At 39.7% G+C, this 23,350-nt stretch overlaps 2 protein-coding genes across 8 annotated transcripts in view; one reads left to right on the top strand and one right to left on the bottom strand.

Moving 5' to 3' along the window:
- Window positions 1-11,973, top strand: part of ELOVL2 (ELOVL fatty acid elongase 2) — a 57,607-nt gene extending 45,634 nt beyond the window's left edge. The window contains exons 4-8 of the mRNA XM_070747257.1: window positions 552-629; window positions 3,122-3,293; window positions 4,418-4,542; window positions 6,620-6,754; window positions 9,727-11,973. Of these exons, the coding sequence (XP_070603358.1) occupies window positions 552-629; window positions 3,122-3,293; window positions 4,418-4,542; window positions 6,620-6,754; window positions 9,727-9,852 (636 nt within the window). The 3' untranslated portion in view covers window positions 9,853-11,973. The remainder of the gene's footprint in view (window positions 1-551; window positions 630-3,121; window positions 3,294-4,417; window positions 4,543-6,619; window positions 6,755-9,726) is intronic.
- A 2,576-nt stretch (window positions 11,974-14,549) lies between these two features.
- SYCP2L (synaptonemal complex protein 2 like) overlaps window positions 14,550-23,350 on the bottom strand; it is a 67,315-nt gene continuing 58,514 nt past the window's right edge. For 6 of the 7 annotated variants that reach the window (XM_070747250.1, XM_070747251.1, XM_070747252.1 and 3 more), the window contains exons 31-37: window positions 22,809-22,928; window positions 21,528-21,625; window positions 18,627-18,721; window positions 15,979-16,078; window positions 15,823-15,893; window positions 14,973-15,039; window positions 14,550-14,695 (exon numbers count right to left, since the gene is read on the bottom strand). In XM_070747250.1, the coding sequence (XP_070603351.1) occupies window positions 14,633-14,695; window positions 14,973-15,039; window positions 15,823-15,893; window positions 15,979-16,078; window positions 18,627-18,721; window positions 21,528-21,625; window positions 22,809-22,928 (614 nt within the window). In that variant the 3' untranslated portion in view covers window positions 14,550-14,632. The remainder of the gene's footprint in view (window positions 14,696-14,972; window positions 15,040-15,822; window positions 15,894-15,978; window positions 16,079-18,626; window positions 18,722-21,527; window positions 21,626-22,808; window positions 22,929-23,350) is intronic. The other variant, XM_070747255.1, reaches the window with a different exon arrangement.

Below are 23,350 nucleotides of genomic sequence, written 5' to 3'. Positions count from 1 at the left end.
TTGTCATCCTTCCGGGGTACATGTTAAATGGAAGTTGTTGTTGTTTATGACCAGAGAATTAATCCAATAGTGACAGAAAGAGAAGACTAAGGAACATGGGGGAAAGGTCCTTGCAAACTTGGTTCTAGGATTTTAGCTTTCTCAGCTTTTTAATTACTTTCCAGCTGAATCCACAAAATAAAAAATCTCATGTTTCTTGCCTGCCTTCATGACTTTGTGCCACTTGTAAACATGACAAATGATACACAGGCTGTTATTATGACAAAGAAATATGCACTCCATTAGGTTCCTGCAAAAATATATCTGAAGAGGCAAATATCATGTTGCTCTTTCCATCTGCTTCCTCTGCATTCCTCAGAGACCAAATAGAAGGCAAGGAACCCGGTCAAATAATGAGCCATTTCATCAGATTGCTAGAATAGCACATTTATACCTCTTTTTGAGATTGCATTTGATCTTTTGAACCCAAAAGAACAAGAAACATTGAAAACATAAAAACCATTAAAACCAGTATTTCCCATTCAAAGTAATCAATATGTTTTCTCTTTCAGCTAATTCTTGCTACGTGGGAAGGAAATTATAACTTACAATGTCAGAACTTGATCAGCGCAGGAGAAGCTGACATGAGGGTAAAATAAACTTAATATTAACAGGAAACAATGATGCATTCACACATGCTTTAATACAGGGGTTGGCAACCTGTAGCTCTGGAGTCGCATGCAGCTCTTTCGGCCCTCTGCTGCAGCTCCCTGTCGGCTGATCCCACCACTGGCTGGCCCCATCTCTCCCCTCCCAGTCACTCCTCGCTTGGCCTGAGAAGGTAAGGGCGGTGGTGGGAGATGGAGGCTCACTCCATATTCCAGAATGGGAGTGAAAAGCCCCTTATTCGCTTTTGCATACAACAGCATGCCGCCTTCATCACGGTACATTTGCTCTGAAGGCAGCTCTCGCCTCCCACCGCTTTGGGCTCAGAGCTGCAAGCTGCATCAGGTTTGGAGTGATTATTATTATTATTATTATTATTATTATTATTATTATTATTAGATTTGTATTCCGCCCCTCTCTGCAGACTAGGGGCAGCTCACAACAGTGATAAAACAATACACAATAACAAATCTAATATTAAAAGTCTAAAATAACAATTTAACATTAAAAGCCTAAAAACCCCATTATTTAAAAAGCATACACACAAACATACCATACATAAAACTACATAGGCAAGGGGAGATGTCTCAATTCCCCCATGCCTGACGTCAGAGGTGGGTTTTAAAGGAGTTTGCGAAAGGCAAGGAGGGTGAGGGCAACCCTAATCTCTGAGGGGAGCTAGTTCCAGAGGGTCGGGGCCGCCACAGAGAAGGCTCTTCCGCTGGGTCCCGCCAACCGACATTGTTTAGTCGACGGGACCCGGAGAAGGCCAACTCTGAGGGACCTAACCGGCCACTGGGATTCGTGCGGCAGAAGGCGGCCTCAGAGATATTCTGGTCCGGTGCCATGAAGGGCTTTATAGGTCATAACCAACACTTTGAATTGTGACCAGAAACTGATCGGCAACCAATGCAGACTGCGGAGTGTTGGTGTAACATGGGCATACCTAGGGAAAGCCCATGATTGGTTGTTGCTGCCTCCATGGCTTGTCTGCTGCTTGTGCAGTACAGTGAAATTTAGCACACTTCACAATGAGGGAGATGGGGTTCCCTCCTCCTGAAACCCATTACGACACAGAGCCACAATGTACCCCTGCCCTACTCGTCCCTGGCAACAACAGTAGAGAGTGACAACACACATATACAGACAGACACAACAACAGAGAGCGAGAGCAAACGAGCTGTGAACAACACATCCAAAGCCGGATGTGACAAGGGATAGCTGGGAGGGGAGGAGTGAGGTGGGGCCACACGTGGAAAATAATTAAACTACCCTTTCTCTGTCCTTATGACCAGCTGGGTAGGTGTGGGAGGGGTTATGTGACTGGGTGGGTGTGAGTGAGGCCAAATTGACCACACCCACCCAGATACACCGGTATAAGTTATTCCATGGAATCCAGGAAGTGATCACCTTGGTGTCCTTAGCAACCTGCCAGTATACGTGACATCAAAGCTCCGCCCCCGGAATCTCTTCATGGGATGGATTCTCCAGCTCCTTCAAAGGGAGGTATTTTCATGTTAAAATTTTTTTTTTTACGAAAAAGGACGCCGCAGCGATGCTGCAAGCAAAGGGAGGTCTTTTCACGTAAAAATTTTTTTTTTTAAATTCTTACGTGAAAGGACCTTCCTTTGCTTGCGGCACTGCTGCGGTATCCTTTTTCGTAAAAATAAAAATAAAATAAATAAAAAATCCATTAAAATAAAAAACGATGGGATTCCGGAGGTGGAGCTTTGGTGCCACGGACCATTCGGGTTCGGGTTCGTCCGAACTTTGCGTGAAGTTCATCTGAACTTGCCGAACCTGAACACTGTTGGGTTCGCCCATCATTAAAGCTTAACAGTGAATTACTTAACAATTGTGGCAAGAAAGGTCGTAAAATGGGGCAAAATTCACTTAACAAATGTCTCACTTAACAACATAAATTTTGGGCTGAATTGTGATCAAACCAAGACTACCTGTACCTTTGTGTTTCTCAGTTTTATTACTGGTTAACCTTTCTGGACTTGTTAAATGGAACAGCTGCTATACCTCCCAGTGTCATCAAGGTTTCTTGTATTGATTATTTTCTCTGTAGTTTTCACACTGCCAAATTAGAGATTTATCTAGACCAGAATATATTCCACGCTCACTGATTCTGAAATCAAAGAGTTATACCCTTCTGTTGAAAGTTTTTGATTCCATTTGATTCCATTCTGATGCCAGTTCAAACATCAGTAACTGGTATTTAGAGATAGATTGCTTTTTATTTGTTGTAAATAGGTTAGTAAAGATAGTTTCCTCTGTGGAGCTCAATTATACAACTGAAGCATAACTTAAAAAGTCTGTACAAGGAAATACAATGGATTAAATTTTGTTTTCAGCTACTGTAGAGTATCTTCAAAAATAATTACTGTTTTTTTCTATAGTTTCTTTTAATTAACTGAATATGTTGATGAGATATGATGAGAACATTAATTTTGTGGATTCTTTCTTGCAGGTGGCCCGTGTGTTGTGGTGGTATTACTTTTCCAAACTCATTGAATTTGCTGACACTGTTTTCTTTGTTTTGCGAAAGAAAAACAATCAAATCACTTTCCTTCATGTTTATCATCATGCCACTATGTTTAACATCTGGTGGTGCGTCATGAACTGGATACCTTGTGGACAAAGTGAGTATTTAGAGATGTCACTTAAGATACTGCAAAACAATGTACTGTACATGGAAATTTTTCCTGTAGAATGTGTCTGATTGCCAATCAGTATTATTTAAAAAAAAATGGGGGGGATTTCACAATACTTTTAGTAAATATGAGCAAAAGATGGCTCTGAATCTGAATAAACATTTTGCAGTAGGTGAATATGGGAAGATTGCGGCAGGCGACTGCAGGATTACACTGTGAGAATCATTGCTGTAGATGTAAGGAAATAGCTGTAGCTGACAACAGGATTTACATAGAAACATAGAAAACTGATGGCAGAAAAAGGCCTCACAATCCATCTAGTCTGCCCTTATACTATTTTCTGAATTCTATCTTAGGATGGATATATGTTTATCCTAGGCATGTTTAAATTCAGTTACTGTGGATTTATCTACGTCTGCTGGAAGTTTGTTCCAAGGATCTACTACTCTTTCAGTAAAATAATATTTTCTCATGTTGCTTTTGATCTTTCCCCCAACTAACTTCAGATTGTGTCCCCTTGTTCTTGTGTTCACTTTCCTATTAAAAACACTTCCCTCCTGGACCTTATTTAACCCTTTAACATATTTAAATGTTTCGATCATGTCCCCCCTTTCCCTTCTGTCCTCCAGACTATACAGTTTGAGTTCATTAAGTCTTTCCTGATACGTTTTATGCTTAAGACTTTCCACCATTCTTGTAGCCTATTTTGTCAATATCTTTTTGTAGGTGAGGTCTCCAGAACTGAACGCAGTATTCCAAATATGGTCTCACCAGCGCTCTATATAGCGGGATCATAATCTCCCTCTTCCTGCTTGTTATACCTCTAGCTATGCAGCCAAGCATCCTAATGATCAGTATACTCCAAATGATCAGTAAATGACAGAAAATACTTTGTCAACCAGATGTTGCAGCCAAAATATAATAAGGGTAGAAACAAATTAATGCAACCATGTTTGCATAAATCATTTGTACCGCAGAAATGAAGATGCATTCTTTAGGACTAAGAAAACTGCAATGTTACAATGTCATAAATTGTCACTGGTGTATAATGCTGCTTCACAGGAAGAAGTATTTTATAATACTTATAATAAAATATATTTATGTTTTCACAGGTTTCTTTGGACCCACTTTGAATAGCTTAATCCACATCCTCATGTACTCCTACTATGGATTGTCTGTTATTCCATCCATGCGTAAATACCTTTGGTGGAAGAAATACCTCACTCAAGCACAACTGGTACAATTATATTCTTATTTATTCTTAGTAAATGACAATGGTATGTTTGTGTGTATGTTTGTTTTTATAATAAGGGTTTTTAGTTGTCTTATTATTGGATTGTTACATGTTGTTTTTATCATTGTTGTTAGCCGCCCCGAGTCTACGGAGAGGGGTGGCATACAAATCCAATAAATAATAATAATAATAATAATAATAATAATAATAATAATAATAATAATAATTAGTGTAAAGAGTAAGAATCCTAAGTGTTGAAGCAAAGTGGAATTATGGGGACAGACTAATTTGAAACAAATATAGAACTCAGGAAAAAAAATCAATTTGGGTGGTAGATTATTCAGCTTTATGAAATTTCCATAGTAAGCTTTTTAGTAAACATGGAAGTTAATATTACGCTTATTTTTGTAATGCAGTGATGGGAAAAATGGGTCCTTTAAATATGGAGCTTTGCTTCCATTTGCTTTAACTGCCATGATCAGAAATGAGAAATGATGGCAGATATCTGAAAGATCACAGTATGCTCTGAAGCTGGAGTCAGAAAAATATAATAATCTATTCTACGGGTGAAATGCTCCCGGTTCGCTTGTGCCTATTGGTCGTTGGAGAGCTGGTCGTGAAAGAAGCGCAAGGTTCCACTCACTTGCCCAGACACCAACATTTCGGTCCTTTTAACCTCTGTGGATGCACAGAATGCTTTGTGCATTCACAGAGGGTAAAAGAACACAAACGGCAGCATTTGGATGGGTGGGTGGAGCCTCGTATTCCTTTCACGACTGGCTCTCCAACGACCAATAGGCACGAGCAAATCGAGAGCATTTCACCCCTGATCTAAGAATTATATAACACAGAAAGTGAGACAAGAAAAAAAATATAGATTTGATGAGAAGTTGTAAATTTAGAAACATCAAGTGTTTGATATTTGAGCGGTTGTTTTCAATTAGGAGATAAATGTGCCTTGCAACACTTATTGGAAAATGTAGATCTATTCCAGTTCTCCCTGTTCCAACCTGACCCCCTCCAAATGCCAAAAATTTCAACACAAGGTATCTTCCCAAACAACTATGGTGTTCTGCCGGGCTCTCTGGTAGGAGCCTCCTGAAAATTCAAGGGTACAAATTTCAGACACACACACGTTTGAAAATTCAAAACTATGTTCTTTATCCCAAAATTCAAAATAAACTAAGCACTCTTTTTGTATTGCCAAGAGCACTCGTCCCAAAACAACCGGGTAGTCTGTACAGTTTCCCTTAAGCAGTCATTAAGTACTTAGCTACCAGCTGGGAAGAAACTTCACACCCCTTCTTCTTCCAACATGAGACACGCACACACACACACACACACACACACACTGCTCTGCTTTGTTTTCAAAGGCATGAAAAATCAACAAAGTCCAGAAACCAGCAACACAGGATTCCTGACAAACTGTGATCAGATACTCTTCTACAACGGCCAAACCCACATGCTGCTATTTATAGCAGTAGCCCTAATTACTGGAGCCCCACCCAAACACAGGTGGCCGCTCTTATCTCCTGTAATCTGTCCTTGCTTGGTCTCTTCTATGCATAATTCTGTGCTTGCGTGGATCCAAAACGTCTTCATCCGAATCAATGGAAGATAAGGGAGATTGACTGCCTGGGCTGTGTGCCAAGCCCCCCTCTGCCGAGTCACTCCCACCTTCTTCTTCGTCCGAGGAAACTAAACTCTGAATTGACTGTCGGCAATAACACAGGCCTGTGACATGTTGAAGTTTCCCCTGCATCCACCTCCACATTCCCTGGGGCAGGAGCTGGGCCAGAGCCAACCACAACATATGGTATGCTTATAGATCAGTGTTTCCCAACCTTGGCAACTTGAAGATATTTGGACTTCAACTCCCAGAATTCCCCAGCCAGCGAATGCTGGCTGGGGAATTCTTGGAGTTGAAGTCCAGCTATGTTCAAGTTGCCATGGTTGGAAAACACTGCTATAGATCACTTGCCTTTGCGGAACAGACCACATCTAACGATATTATGAGGATCAATTTTAATCTGACAAATGGATTCTGCAACTCATGTGATGGTTCTTCTTCTTTTAACAGATCCAGTTTTTGCTCACCATTACACATACCCTCAGTGCAGCTGTCAAACCCTGTGGTTTCCCCTTCGGATGCCTCATCTTCCAGTGCTCCTATATGACCACATTGGTGGTTCTGTTCATTAACTTTTATGTCAAGGTAAGCCGAGCAAGAGAATTGAGAAGAGCACGCACAGGTCTGTTGTTAAGGAACGAAAGTTATCACTTGAAATACAAACTCCTCTGCTTTTAACAATAATAAATTTATTGTCATTGTCAAAAACAACGAATTGTCATTGGCAACGAAAGTCGTGTGACACCCAGAGACCAGTCCCACCATACATAAAATTAGAATAGGTAAATTTAAAAATAGAATAAAAAAATAGAATAAAATGTCCCACCCACTACAAATTCCCCACCCTAAAACCACTCAACCATCTACATGTCAAACCGAGTAATATTGTCCAGCAGTTCACTAATGGTGACCCTTTAGTTTGTTGTTAAGTGCGAGTATAGCTCTGGGATAAAAACTATTCAGGAAACGTGTGGTCCGAGTTCTAGTTGTTCCGTATCTTCTGCCAGAAGGCAACAGTTCAAAAAGATTGTAAGCAGGATGAGAAGAGTCTTTGAGAATGGTATGCACCTTCCTAGAACAGAGAGATGTGAAGATGTCATCCAGGGCGGGTAGCTGGAGCCCAATGATGTTCTGGGCAGTTTTAATAATTCTCTGTAGAGCTTTTGTGTTCGCTACAGAGCTGCTCCCATACCAAGCTAGAATGCTGTATGTCAAGACACTCTCAATGGTGCTGCGATAGTAGGACAACAGTAGATGCTGAGATATATTTATCTTCATGAGTATTCTCAGGAAGTACAGCCTCTTTTGTTTAAGTAATATGATGCCTTTGATTGGTGAGGTTTTTGTTGATAACGTTTCTTTCCCTCATGAAATATGAGGTCAAATTAATAAACCAGATCAGATTTCTATAGCCACTAATGGGACAAAATGCAAACATTTAAAAATCTACAAAGATATATCTAGCAGAATTTTGTAGCATTCCTGATCTAAAATTAAAAAATACATCTCAGTTTGCAAAAACTCTTGGCTGCGACTCATTAAAATAGCCATGTCTTTCCAGGATCACCCAGCTATTTTTTGCAGTTGGGAGTGGAACCCTAAGTATCTTTGTTTAAGCAGTTGCTACATGCATATTCCTCCATGCTCTGTAGGGCCTTTTTGTCCTTGACTTTACAGCCTTATTTGCTAAGGATTGGTGGATAGTGGGTGACATAGCCAAACAAGGAATAAAACTAGTCAGTCCAAACTGCAAATCAATAGTAACCTCATTTGGACCCATACATCATTGCTCGAACAGAAGGGAAGCATTAATAAAATTGAAAAAGTTCATTTAGGCTATTGGATGCAACCTCCTCAGTGTGAATTCCCAATGAGATAATTATGTAGACTCTCCTTTTTAGGTAGAGACTATATAAATAGAGACAAGTGATTCCTCATGTAAACTTTATCCAGCTTCTGCTCCTCATACACTTTATTTGGGCTCATTTAAATCTTCCCATAGAATCCCTTGTGGAAATATAAAAGTCTTCCGAATTTTTATTTATTATTATTATTATTATTTTGCTACAAAACCTGTATCTTTTTTCTAGCTGGTTCACATGCCCCACTTAACTTGTCTTCAAGGCTGTGTTTCTTCTGTTGCAGTTATATTACATTCTCTTGGTACCCAAAGCTATGCTGTTTGTTATCTGAGAAAATATTGTCTTTCCGAAGTGGTTGACCCAGTACTGTTGTAAGAGCTAGGCTTCTCACATTGCAGCTTTGCATATCTAGTGCCAGTGTGTTTTTTTTAAGTGGGAAAGAATGGTAGGACTAAACATTCTCACCCATCTTTTCATTACCTTGTCTTATAAGAAGAAATAATGCAATTATCATGATACGTATGATTGCATAATGGGCAAAAGATGAGCTGAATGAAATTTTCTTCCAAATTTTTGCTATCCACGGATAGAATATTGTTGGATCTATGTCCAAAATGAGGTGGGCGCCTATTAGAAGGAAAGGGCAAAGAAATGGTGCAGTTCTAACTTCCTTTTTAACTGTTTCACAAAGTCAGAAAGAATAATTCTACAAACTAACTTGCAGTAGCAAGGTATGAAAACTGTTAAACCAAGTAGGCATTACCTAGTACAGTGTTCCCTCGATTTTCGCGGGTTCAAACTTCGCAGAAAGTCTATACCACGGTTTTTCAAAAAAATTAAAAAAAATACTTTGCGGGGTTTTCCCCTATACCACGGTTTTTCCCACCCGATGACGTCATATGTCATCGCCAAACTTTCGTCTGCCTTTAATAAATATTTTTTTTAATAAACTTTAATAAATAAACATGGTGAGTAATAATCTGAAAGTTGCTAAGGGAATGGAAAATTGTAATTTAGGGGTTTAAAGTGTTAAGGGAAGACTTGTGATACTGTTCATAGCCAAAAATAGTGTATTTACTTCCGCATCTCTACTTCGCGGAAATTCGACTTTCGCGGGAAGTCTCGGAACACATCCCCCGCGAAAAGCGAGGGAACACTGTACAGTGATGGTGAACCTTTTTTTCCTTGGGTGCTGAAAGAGCGTGGGCGCACACTATCTTGCCTGCGTGAGTGTCCAAACCCATAATTCAATGCACAGGGAGGGTAAAAACAGGTTTCCCTGCCCCCCTGGAGGCCGGAAAAGGCCTGTTTTCCAACTTCTGGTGGCCCAGTAGACTCATGTTTTGCCCTCCTCAGGCTCCAAAGGCTTTCCTGGAGCCGGTGGAGGGTAAAAACACCCTCCACCATCCCCCCGAGGCTCTCTAGAAGCCAAAAATGCCCTCCCAGAGCTTCTGAGAGCCCAAAATCAGCTGGCCGGCACACACATGCACGTTGGAGCTGAGCTAGGGCAACTGCTCGCGTGCCAGCAGATATGGCTCTGCATGCCACCTGTGGCACCCATGCCATAGGTTTGCCATCACTGACCTAGTATAAAAGTATTGATATGAAGTGGTGTGTTATTGAAACATTACACAAATCACATTTGCATGCTTCTTTGTATCCACCTATAATCACCACTTTTCGCTTTTCTTTCAGACATATCAGAAAGCATCTTCAAAACCCAATGTGAAAGAGATTCCTCTGGTGACAGAAATTAAGAATGGGTTCCATAAAGACTACCTAAAAGAAATTAATGGTGCTCTGAAGAAAAAAGCACAATAACCATATTTTTACTAGATACATCTCACAACACTTTTCTAAAACAAATCAAAACTGTTATACACAACTTTAGTACAATTTTAAACTTGGTGGTAATTGGTTCTTCTACTCCATTTCATTGATTTCTTTTTAACAGTAAGATTTTGTAAATGGTGATGGCACTTACTTCTTTTATCAGGCTGAAGCCAAAACTGCATTCTGTGATTCTTAATATAGAGAAGATGCCTTGAGAACTTTCTCTCTAATAACAAAGATTTGAATATTCTTGAATAGAATCTGAAAAGTTAAATTAGCAGCAGACTGCAGTCTATGAGAAAACAATGTATTATTTGTTCAGAGATACAGCTCACTCCTCTTAGATTCCCTTGATTTATACTAGAGGAAAATCTGTGTTCAAAATCTTGGTTGTTGCCTTGATGGTGCTATAGATTGCTCTTATCACCATTCTGTATACAGGATGGATACATAGTGCAATAGGATTAATTACAAATTCATTTAGTTACAAGTGAAACCATCTGAACATTAGTGTGGCTGAATGCCATCTTTTTAAAACTGAACGTGAATAGCGCCATAAACATCTCCTTAAATATTTGTAACTGTTAGTTGTTTACCTTAAACACCATGACAATCATACAATAGCCTGAGGCTGACATCCAAAAAATTTCGTTTTTATTCTCAAATGTCAATTGTTACTTTGAAATTCAATAGGGACACTTTCTATTCTCATTATGCCACATCTACACACAACTAAATTCAGCAAATCAAATGACAGGTGGAGTTATTAACCATACATAACATTATGTTACGTATTAATTAACATTAATATCATAGCGATGTAACAAGATAACTGAGCCTTGCTGAAAGCAAGTTTGCTCATGTATGCCAACTTAGCATTTTAGATCCCAAGTAAAACTCTATTTACATGAGATGTCCTCAGAGAGAGGTGGCATACAAATCCAATTAAATCTTAAATCTTGTGAAAAGCTACTGTATATATCCTTAGTATTCAAATTCTGAAGATCACCCTACACTGAGCTAAATGCACTTATTTATCCAAATTCATACCTTCTCTGTTGTTATAGAAATAAGTAACAGGTGGAGAAAAACATTTGCAAAGCTAATAATTCCACACACTCAAGACAAGATACATGCTCAGTTCTAAAAATAAAATGATTGGAAGGAGGGGAGGGAGTTGGTATTTGGCTGGTCATTTCACATTTTATTTTGCACACCATTTCTGTATTTTTAATGTCTGACTTCATAACCAGTTTGGGAGAGTATTTATTATCATTCCTATTGCAGAGGGAGGATGACATGAAAAGAGAATAGCCAGAGATCCACTACAAACATTTTTTCACCAATAAATACTTAAGTATTTCTCTAAAAAGTTCAATAGTACGATTCAGGAATTTTGTATTAAAATTCCTAAAAGATGTTTTGTGTAATTTCTCATAACTCTCAACTGGAAGTCAACACTAAAATCCCTAGAAAAACATCATTCCATCAGGATGATGCATCAGACCAGGAATCTTCAAACATGGCAAATTGAAAGCTTGTGGACTTTTAACACCCAGATTCATGTGGTGGAATTCTGAGAGCTGAAGTCTACAAGTCTTAAAAGTTACCAGGTTTGGAGCCTTTTGCATGAGATTATAACTTCTAGCATTCCAATCTGCATGATCTGAGCACTCAGAATGGAAACCTACTAGGTAACAATTGAGGAAGAGTTTAATCAAAGTAAGTCAGCAAATCTCTGTAAAAAGAATGATCCATAATGAAATATTCATGAGTCCCTGAAGAGATCCTCTTAGAAACCTTTCCACAGGTCAGTGGATATTAGAGATAGCAATTATGCAATGATTGTCTCACTCACATTGATGGTTTTAGGAAAAAAACCTAACATTGCCTTAATGATTAAGGCTTAATCAAGCTTTTAAAGGGCTGGAAAAAAATGTTATCTTGTTAACATTTAAAATCATTTGAATAAGCTACATTCAGGTATTCACTGAATGCAAAAAAACCCAATCAAAATGCTGCTATTTTGAATCACAACCAAGATTATGACTTTTAAAATGATTTTCTTGTAAACACTGACCATTGAAAATAAATGAAGTTTTACAGCAACATATTTTAAAGTCTTTTCTTTCTGTCCATGTGCCACTGAAATAGCTTCAAACATACTAGTTGGCAAGTTATTCGTTGTTAACTTTCAGTTAGTTGTTTTAGCCCTATAAAACATAACCACATTTTATTGTAACAGCCTTACTCTTTCAAGCAGAGATAGAAATTAATCTTGTGTTTGTGTAACCACTGTTGTGTTTCCTTTAGAAATGCAATTTTATAAATAGTTTCTTTCTTTGCTGTTTGGCTCACCAACCTACTGCAGTCATACCACATTGATTTTTAAGACTTGCAAAACATTTGGTAAGTTGTTTTTCCATGGAGTATTGTGAACAACTGGAATTCTTTACTTAATTCTTTCCTAAGGTACTCAAAACAGGCTGAAGGGGGTCTTTCACAATTCCTAACAGGATAAATGGTCAAAGCAACAGGATAAATGGTCAAAGCAATGGAAACTGCAGTTTAATGTTTCCAAATGTAAAATAATGCACTTGGGGAAAAGGAATCCTCAATCTGAGTATTGTATTGGCAGTTCTGTGTTAGGAAAAACTTCAGAAGAGAAGGATTTAGGGGTAGTGATTTCTGACAGTCTCAAAATGGGTGAACAGTGTAGTCAGGCGGTAGGGAAAGCAAGTAGGATGCTTGGCTGCATAGCTAGAGGTATAACAAGCAGGAAGAGGGAGATTATGATCCCGCTATATAGAATGCTGGTGAGACCACATTTGGAATACTGTGTTCAGTTCTGGAGACCCCACCTACAAAAAGATATCGACAAAATTGAACAGGTCCAAAGACGGGCTATAAGAATGGTGGAAGGTCTTAAGCATAAAATGTATCAGGAAAGACTTAATGAAGTCAATCTGTATAGTCTGGAGGACAGAAGGAAAAGGGGGGACATGATTGAAACATTTAAATATGTTAAAGGGTTAAATAAGGTCCAGGAGGGAAGTGTTTTTAATAGGAAAGTGAACACAAGAACAAGGGGACACAATCTGAAGTTAGTTGGGGAAAAGATCATAAGCAAAATGAGAAAATATTATTTTACTGAAAGGGTAGTAGATCCTTGGAACAAACTTCCAGCAGACATGGTAGATAAATCCACAGTAACTGAATTTAAACATGCCTGGGATAAACATATATCCATCCTAAGATAAAATACAGAAAATAGTATAAGGGCAGACTAGATGGACCATGAGGTCTTTTTCTGCTGTCAGTCTTCTATGTTTCTATGATACCAAAACAAGATACAGAAAGTTGTCATTTGTCCAGTAGCAGTCTACTACAGTGGCTTCCAATCTTTTGGGCACCAGGGACTAGTTCAGTGAAGGGAGGTTCTTCTGCGGACTGGAGGGGATATTGTGGATGAGACTTTGCTTGTTTGTGTGGCCTGGTTTCTGGAATGCCATGGATCGCTAGTCCATGGCCTGGGGAGGTTGAGGACCCCTGGTCTAATAGTCATACAGACTGTTTTATCCCAGATATTGTATACTGATAGTCCTTAACTTACAACCCCGATTGAACTTAATATGATAAGTCATGACAGATGTAAAGCAGGTCATCATGTGACCAACCCAATTTAACCTTGTTTTGCAGAGGTCATTAAGCGAATGCTGCAGTTGTAAAGCAAACACTGCATTGGTTAAGCAAGTCTTATTATTTGTTATGGACTTTTTCCCCTTGGAAAATGGAAAGAAACACTGGTTTCTGGCAAAAACATTGTAAAAGATATGACTAGAGACTGCGGTGCTGCAAATAGTGATAAATAGAAACATAGAAGATTGAGGGCAGAAAAAGACCTCATGGTCCATCTAGTCTGCCCTTATACTATTTCCTGTACTTTATCTTAGGATGGATATATGTTTATCCCAGGCATGTTTAAATTCAGTTACTGTGGATTTACCAACCACATCCGATGGAAGTTTGTTCCAAGCATCTACTACTCTTTCAGTAAAATAATATTTTCTCACGTTGCTTCTGATCTTTCCCCCAACTAACCTCAGATTCTGTCCCTTTGTTCTTGTGTTCACTTTCCTATTAAAAACACTTCCCTCCTGAACCTTATTTAACCCTTTAACATATTTAAATGTTTCGATCATGTCCCCCCTTTCCCTTCTGTCCTCCAGACTATACAGATTGAGTTCATTAAGTCTTTCGTGGTAAGTTTTGTGCTTAAGACCTTCCACAATTTTTGCAGCTCGTCTTTGGACCCGTTTAAAAATGCAATCCAGTTGCTGAGCACACAGAATGTGGCCACCAGAACTTAAGAAGTACATCGTAAGCAGCTTGGGGAAGGTGGGGGCTAGCATAACTTTGATTGCTAAGTGATCAATTGCAAGTTGAGGATTACAGTACCTAATTTTTCATTTGTGAAAGCTACTGACAATCTCCACCATAAAAATGGATGGGTGGGTGGAGACAGACAGACAGATAGATAGTCCAATGTAACTGATTGCTGTGGTTCAAAACAGAATTTGAAGGGTTTTCTTCCAATGCAAAAACTAGTCAATATTACCCCCTTCTGGCCAAGAAGACAACTGAAAATTCATGTTTGTGCTGAATAACGAGACAATACTACATACTGAATATATTCAACCCATTGTATTTTTAAATGGCAATATATTGGATGAGCGTTGCTTAAGCTTGCATTTAAGATAAATGTAAGTTAGTTAGCAGGACCGACAGACGTTTTGCTCTGCTCTCCCATGTGGTCAGTGGCGTTTCTATCCTGTGGGGAAAGAGAAAATGGTTTCATAATTTATGTTGACATTTTGCAGCGGTAACGAAAACTAACCACAAGTTAAAATATAATTTGTTCTTATATTAACTCATCGTGTAGGAAAAGCCACAACATGTCAAACTGAAGAGCGTTGCTCATGTGGGTAACTTAATCTCTGCGTGAAATGTTTAGTAAAAAAAATGTATTTTCACACTCGGTTGAAATCTGTTAATTCTTACGTTTCCCAAGTTTCACGTTGAAATGTATACTGAATTATAACACGTACATTTTCATTGTGAATGGTTCCATCAAGGCCCTTTGCGTCTTCCTGCTGTACATCCATGGATTCTAACCTGAAATACAAGGCAAAGGAGAAGCAATTGAGATGTGCAAAGTGGAAACAGAACTAGTTTAGAAGTGAAATTTATCTATTTAGTTCTCACTTCACTCATACAACAGACCTGGGACACACACACACCCAAAAAACCCCAAACAAACAAAAGACTGCAATCTAAATTTCATTGTTATTTGTGCAGTACTGTATAGGATAGAGTCTTTCACCTCTAGTACAAAAAGCAAGAAATGAATGTGTCAGGTAAAGTATCAGCGGTGCCCAATATAGGATTTGCAAGTCAGGATACAACACGACAGATTGTCCATAATTGGGAAATTATACTGTATATGTGAATGAATCACAGCAGTGCAATGGTTAGGATGCAGTATTGCAGGCTAACTCTGCCCACCAGCAGCAGTTTGATCCTGACCGGCTGAAGGTTGATTCAGACTTTCATCCTTCTGAGTTGGGGAAAATGAGGATCCAGATTGTTGAGAGCAATATGCTGACATTGTAAATCATCCAAAGACAGCTGTAAAACACTATGGAGTGATATACAAGTCTATTGCTAAGGGATATTGCTACTGCTTTATTAAAAAAAAAATCATCTTACTCAGACTGATAGATAGAGCACAGGAGAAGAAAGTACCATCCATTTCCTGATGTTTGTTACTTTTAATTTATAGTGCAAAATAGTCTAGCAGTGGTGAGATAGAGATGTTTGAACCCACATACCAGAGAAAAATGGTGCAAAGGAAGTGTTTAATGGTGCTTTTTGGACAGATAGGAGAAAATTAAATACCTCTGAATCTGATGAATGCAAAATGCATTCAGTTTACTGTTCAGTTTATTGGATTGTTTTGTCCAAAATTCCTGTAACAAATTTTCTTAACGTGAGTCACATGACAAAACATTAAACCAATTAACCAGCAATGGAGAAAAAAATAATCACACATACCAGGGTTTCATTTTCAAGGCTTGAGAGAAACATTGTTTTGTTCTCAAGGCTGCTAAGTTCTTTAACGACACTCTTGTGGAAGATTTCCAATTCATACAGTCTGCAGCAGATATATCAAAGATACTATCAGCGTTTGTTACAAAATTAAATCACGAAAGCACACACACAGGCAACTCATTTAGGAGGATTGATTTAAATAAGAAACTTCTTTATATACAAAAATATATATACAATGCCAGCAGCAGAGAACAGTTTTGTTTCAGAGTTCAGAGCAGACAGAATATAAAGTGACTGAGCCACACCCAGCCTTCTAGCTTCAGTTTTGATTCTCTGCACAGACTCAGATTAAAGTTCCCATTGCATGACTCAGCTGCTATGCCAATTCATTGGCTGACCTTGTTTATTTATTTATTAGATTTGTATGCCGCCCCTCTCCGAAGACTCGGGGCGGCTAACAACAATAAAAAAAACAATGTAACAAATCCAATATTAAAAAGCAATCTAAAAAACCCCAATTTAAGAGACCAATCATACAAACAAGCATGTATAAATTCTATAAGCCTAGGGGGAAGGGAAAAAAATATCAATTCCCCCATGCCTGACGACAGAGGTGGGTTTTAAGGAGCTTGCGAAAGGCAAGGAGGGTGGGGGCAACTCTGATATCTGGGGGGAGCTGGTTCCAGAGAGTCGGGGCCGCCACAGAGAAGGCTCTTTCCCTGGGACCCGCCAAACGACATTGTTTAGTCGACGGGACCCGGAGAAGGCCAACTCTGTGGGACCTAACCAGTCGCTGGGATTCGTGCGGCAGAAGGCGGTCCTGGAGATATTCTGGTCCGATGCCATGAAGGGCTTTATAGGTCATAACCAACACTTTGAATTGTGACTGGAAATTGATCGGCAACCAATGCAGACTGCGGAGTGTTGGTGTAACATGGGCATGCCTTGGGAAGCCCATGATTGCTCTCGCAGCTGCATTCTGCACGATCTGAAGTTTCCGAACACTTTTCAAAGGTAGCTCCATGTAGAGAGCATTACAGTAGTCGAACCTCGAGGTGATGAGGGCATGAGTGACTCTGAGCAGTGAGTCCTGGTCCAGATAGGGCCGCAACTGGTGCACCAGGTGAACCTGGGCAAATGCCCCCCTCGCCACAGCTAAAAGATGTTTCTCTAATGTGAGCTGTGGGTCGAGGAGGACGCCCAAGTTGCGGACCCTCTCTGAGGGGGTCAGTAATTCCCCCCCCCCCCAGGGGTATGGACGGACAGATGGAATTGTCCTTGGGAGGCAGAACCCACAGCCACTCCGTCTTGTTGCCATTGGCTCTCCCAGTTCATGAATAATCTGTAATTGGTAGTCCTCAACTTACAAAAGTTTATTTAATGACCATTTACAACAACACTGAAAATATTGTTTTATGATCATTTTTTCCACATTTATGGCCTTTGCAGCAGCCTCACGGTAACTTGATCAAAATTCAGAACCTTGGCAATTGGCTCAGATTTATGACGACTATAGTGTCCTGGAGTCAATGAGATCACCCTTTGTGAACGTCTGACAAGCTAAGTCCATGGGACTTCAGATTCATGTAACAACCATGTTACTAATTGAACAACTGCAGTGATTCACTTAACCAGGAAAGGTCGCAAAATGAAGCAAAATCCACTGAACAAATGTCTCACTTAGCAGCAAAAATGTTGAGCTCAATTGTGGTCCTAAGTCAAGGACTTCCTGTAAATTAATTGTGAATCGTATTTTTGGGACATTCGGTTTTTGTTGTGGAAGCCTTGTTAAAAGTAATCATTGTGCACAGGTTTCCCTCAACTATCTACAATCTAAGACTACCGTTGTACACATTCTACTTTGATGCTCAGCAAGGCACAAATAAGCCTAACCAATGTCTAACTTGTCACCCCAATTTGTTTAATTGTTTATTTATTTTTATTTATTTATTTTATTAATTAGATTTGTATGCCGCCCCTCTCCGTAGACTCGGGACGGCTAACAACAGTAAAAAGACAATATGAACAAATCTAATATTAAAAGTGATATTAAAAACCCCAATTTAAGAAACCAATCATACATACAGACATACCATGCATAAATTTTATAAGCCTAGGGGGAAAGGGAGTATCTCAGTTCCCCCATGCCTGACGACAGAGGTGGGTTTTAAGGAGCTTACGAAAGGCAAGGAGGGTGGGGGCAACTCTGATATCTGGGGGGAGTTGGTTCCAGTGTGTCGGGGCCACCACAGAGAAGGCTCTTCCCCTGGGTCCTGCCAAACGACATTGTTTAGTCGACGGGACCTGGAGAAGGCCAACTCTGTGGGACCTAACTGGTCGCTGGGATTCGTGCGGCAGAAGACGGTCCCGGAGATATATATAGAACCACTTATAGAAACACTTCCAATGCAAGGCATATGCAGCAAGAATAGTCGTGGGTTGAAATACGAAAATCAGGCAGTGTATACATTAGGCTTTTTTTGCCCATTATTTTAACTAAATATTCCTTAGCCATGTTTTTCCTAAGCAAACAGACCAGCATCTTATAAACCAGGAGCTATCTTGCCAGATGCATAAGGTGCCCTGTCTCTTTGAACGTCTACTAGGAAAAGAGATTAGTGGGCTTATACTACAAGATATGGACCACTTACCGCCTCTGATAGATCCGATCGAACAAGGCTGATAGATTCTGTCCAGTTGCATTCACGACTTCGTGTGAACACAACGCCATCTTCTTCAATCTAACCTAAGTCACAGTACTTGAGATATTAGAATCACAAATTATTTGTAGTAAGAAGAATAACCCCAATCTAAACGGTCTGCATACGGTATAAAAAAAGAGATGGAAGGGAAGTGTCACGCCCCTGTCAGAGCCTGAATCTACAGGGGAGGATGAGCAGGAGCTGTAGCTGACGAAGACTCGGGGGCGGCTTCGGAGGAATGTGGGGAGGAGCAGGACGAGGCAGCCCAAGGCCCCTCAGGATTGGGACGGTTTGTTAGCAAGGAGGAATGGGGGCAGGATGACCAAGGCAGGCAGTGAAAACCGAGTTGTCGAAGCGTGGAACTCATTACCTGACTCAGTAGTGTCAACCCCTAACCCCCAACATTTTTCCCTTAGACTATCCATGATTGACCTCTCCAGGTTCCTTAGAGGTCAGTAAGGGGCGTAAGTGCAGCAGTGTGCCTTCCGTCTCCTGTCCAATTGTCTCTCATCTCATTTATCTTTTCTTCCTTTCTAATATTGTCACCTATACTTTTATATCTTTTCTTCTATTCTTTTCTTTACTTATATTATTACATATCTTTCTCTTCAGTGTGTATTATGCATGGGACAAAATAAATAAATAAATAATAAATAAATAAATAATGTATAGTCTGGAGGACAGAAGGAAAAGGGGGAACATGATCGAAACGTTTAAATATGTTAAAGGGTTAAATAAGGTTCAGGAGGGAAGTGTTTTTAATGTCAATTTCAATTTTAAGCCTTTATTGTCAGAGTACAACATGTCAATGAAATATTTGCTATTTTCAGATTTCCCTGGATGTTCAAAGTTGTCCAACATACAAAACAAGCACACAAATGTTTTATATCAAGTCCTGTTAAGGCCAAGGGCGACGTTCCAAAGAATTGTTTGTAAATAGCTCATTTAGTATGTATTTCTGATTTGTACCCAATGTCAGTTACATCTAACATCTGTGCTACAAAACGGCAGCTATACTATGCATGCACTCCAAATTTTGCACCAAGCAATGTTTAATTTTTAAAATCTTTACATAGGTTAATGTGTTCAGTTCTGGAGACCTCACCTACAAAAAGATATTGACAAAATTGAACAGGTGCAAAGACGGGCTACAAGAATGGTGGAAGGTCTTAAGCATAAAACGTATCAGGAAAGACTTAATGAACTCAATCTGTATAGTCTGGAGGAAAAGAAGGAAAAGGGGGGACATGATCGAAACTTTAAATATGTTAAAGGGTTAAATAAGGTCCAGGAGGGAAGTGTTTTTAATAGGAAAGTGAACACAAGAACAAGGGGACACAATCTGAAGTTAGTTGGGGGAAAGATCAAAAGCAACATGAGAAAATATTATTTTACTGAAAGAGTAGTAGATCCTTGGAACCAACTTCCAGCAGACGTGGTAGATAAATCCACAGTAACTGAATTTAAACATGCCTGGGATAAACATATATCCATCCTAAGATAAAATAGAGAAAATAGTATAAGGGCAGACTAGATGGACCACGAGATCTTTTTCTGCCGTCAGACTTCTATGTTTCTATAAATAAGAGCAACAGAACTCAGGCCATGAGCAAGGACTGCCCTCTTCTGATCCTCGAGCATGGAGAATGGAGAGGTGGGAACTGCGCATGCCAATCCGATGACTCAGAAGGAGAGCGCCCTGCCCAGGGGTGGGCTGCTCCCCCCACAGAGGGGGGGTGTGTCGTTCTGGTAGCAGAAATGGAACTGCGCACCCAGCTCCAGCTGACCAGCGCTCAGCGTGCTGGGCCCTGTGTGAGATTTCCTTCCTGCACATGCACAGGAAGCAAAATCTCGTGTGAAGATGCATGTGACCGTGAGATTTTGGTGATTTTTGTGTATTTTTTTGCTTCCGCCAAAATCTCGCGGTCACGAACACCCTCACACGAGATTTTGCTGCATGCGCAGGAAGCAAATCTCACACTGGGTGCAAGCCCCCATCCGCATGACTGCAACCGCCACCCGCCCAGAGGTGTCCTGGTAAACGGAGGCAAGTGCAGCCCCTGACTGGCCCTGCCCCTCTTCACAAAGCACACATGGGGACTGAGACTTAAGTAGAGGATATAGGGAGGGACGTTTGTCAGGAACAAATGCTGAATTGGTGGAGTTTTGTGTGTCGTTGCTGATGTTCGGAGTTTCCCGGACTTCTTGATTTATTCCTTGTTTCCTGGACTAATTGCCTTGTTCCTTTGCTTCCTGGACTAATTGATTTTTCCCCTTTCCCCCCTGGATTTCTTGCTGTGCAGTCGTTGTGCTCACAACATTTTATTGAACTACTTGCAGCCAGAGGTTGCTGAAGGTATGTGTGTGTGGGCTTTTTAAAATTATTATTATTATTGATTTTTTAGCAAAGTTAAAATGTACACAACATAAAACAGAGCATAGTGGGGAAAAAATGCCCACCACCCCGACACACACACACATACCCCACCACCATATCGGGGGTGTTTCTTGTATAAACCAGTATAAGCCAAGAGCAAAATATCTAATTACATATTATACAGTGATTCCAATTTATTTCTTGTAGCTTGGGGTATGTGTGTGTGTGAGAGAGGAGACTTGCCATAAACATGGGATCTTTTGGGGGAAAGTTGGAGCAATAAAAGATCAGTTTGAACTAACAGCTGACTGTATTGCCTTATCACAGGAGGACAAGAAAAGAGGAGAGACAGCCTGTTGCACATAAGGGAAATTTGCAATAGGAGGAAAATGTTTACATATTGGTGAGCTAATCTAGAAGGTATTTGCTAGTATAAAAATGAGAGTTGGCCAATTGTAAGGAAAAAGAATTACCCAAAATCTTTTTTTTAACTCTCTTGAAAAATTCCCGAAAGCAGCAAAAACCTCAGTGTCACCAAATTCTTCGTTCTCAAAATCATTTAAAGATCGATCTGCAAAAAAGAAAGCAAGGTAGTTATAACTATAACCAGCCAAAGGATAATCAGGAAAATACAAAGCTGTGTTTAACTGAACAAATAGGAAAACTCTTAACTTTGCAGACAGGGTGTACAAGAGGAAAAACTCCTCAAATAAATACAGTGTTCCCTCGATTTCTGCAGGGATGCGTTCCGAGACCGCCCACGAAAGTCGAATTTCCGCGAAATAGAGATGCGGAAGTAAATACACCATTTTTGGCTATGGACAGTATCACAAGCCTTCCCTTAACACTTTAAACCCCTAAATTACCATTTCCCATTCCCTTAAAAACCATTTACTCACCATTATTACTGGTACTCACCATTGAATAAGACACTTAGTGATCCTGATATTTATAAACATAGAAACATAGAACATAGAAGTCTGACGGCAGAAAAAGACCTCATGGTCCATCTAGTCTGCCCTTATACTATTTTCTGTATTTTATCTTAGGATGGATATATGTTTATCCCAGGCATGTTTAAATTCAGTTACTGTGGATTTATCTACCACGTCTGCTGGAAGTTTGTTCCGAGGATCTACTACTCTTTCAGTAAAATAATATTTTCTCATGTTGCTTTTGATCTTTCCCCCAACTAACTTCAGATTGTGTCCCCTTGTTCTTGTGTTCACTTTCCTATTAAAAACACTTCCCTCCTGGACCTTATTTAACCCTTTAATATATTTAAATGTTTCGATCATGTCCCCCCTTTTCCTTCTGTCCTCCAGACTATACAGATTGAGTTCATTAAGTCTTTCCTGATACGTTTTATGCTTAAGACCTTCCACCATTCTTGTAGCCCGTCTTTGGACCCGTTCAATTTTGTCAATATCTTTTTGTAGGTGAGGTCCCCAGAACTGAACACAGTATTCCAAATGTGGTCTCACCAGCATTCCATATAGCGGGATCATAATCTCCCTCTTCCTGCTTGTTATACCTCTAGCTATGCAGCCAAGCATCCTACTTGCTTTCCCTACCGTCTGACTGCACTGTTCACCCATTTTGAGACTGTCAGAAATCACTACCCCTAAATCCTTTTCTTCTGAAGTATTTGCTAACACAGAACTGCCAATACAATACTCAGATTGAGGATTCCTTTTCCCCAAGTGCATTATTTTACATTTGGAAACATTAAACTGCAGTTCTAGCGTGATTACCTTTTGGTGTTCCATCTGCGATTTCTATGGAGGAAAAGAGCTTTCTTGGTTCAAAGGCAAAGCTCAATTCATTATCAAGCGTTTGTTTCGAGCGCTTTCTATTGAAATCAGCTGACCATTCTAGGAAAAGAAATCCATATTCAATAGTTAGTGGGAAGTTTCACCAGTTTAAACTTTTACTGTTTTAAATGTCACTGAAATTTTGATGGGACTTGAAAACAAGCTTTGTTTCCATCATTTGGACCCATACAGCTTGCTTTTTTCAAATGTTGATAATTAAATGTCCGGGCCACAAAAGCAGGAGAGAAAGCAGAGAGGACTGATACCATCCTTCTCTTTAAAAACTAAAAAACTGATGTCAAGACGGATATTTTTATTTCAGCTTTATCCAATTTTCCTTTGCTAGCATTTATTTTAATAATAATAATAATAATAATAATAATAATAATAATAATAATAATAATAATAATTTATTAGATTTGTATGCCGCCCCTCTCCGAAGACTCGGGGCGGCTCACAACAAGCGATAAAACAATATTGTA

The sequence above is a fragment of the Erythrolamprus reginae genome, chromosome 3 (assembly GCF_031021105.1).
Source record: "Erythrolamprus reginae isolate rEryReg1 chromosome 3, rEryReg1.hap1, whole genome shotgun sequence".
NCBI classification, from domain to species: Eukaryota; Metazoa; Chordata; class Lepidosauria; order Squamata; family Dipsadidae; genus Erythrolamprus; species Erythrolamprus reginae.
Note: the sequence above shows the minus strand (reverse complement) of the source record. Positions and strands in the feature narration are given on the sequence as shown.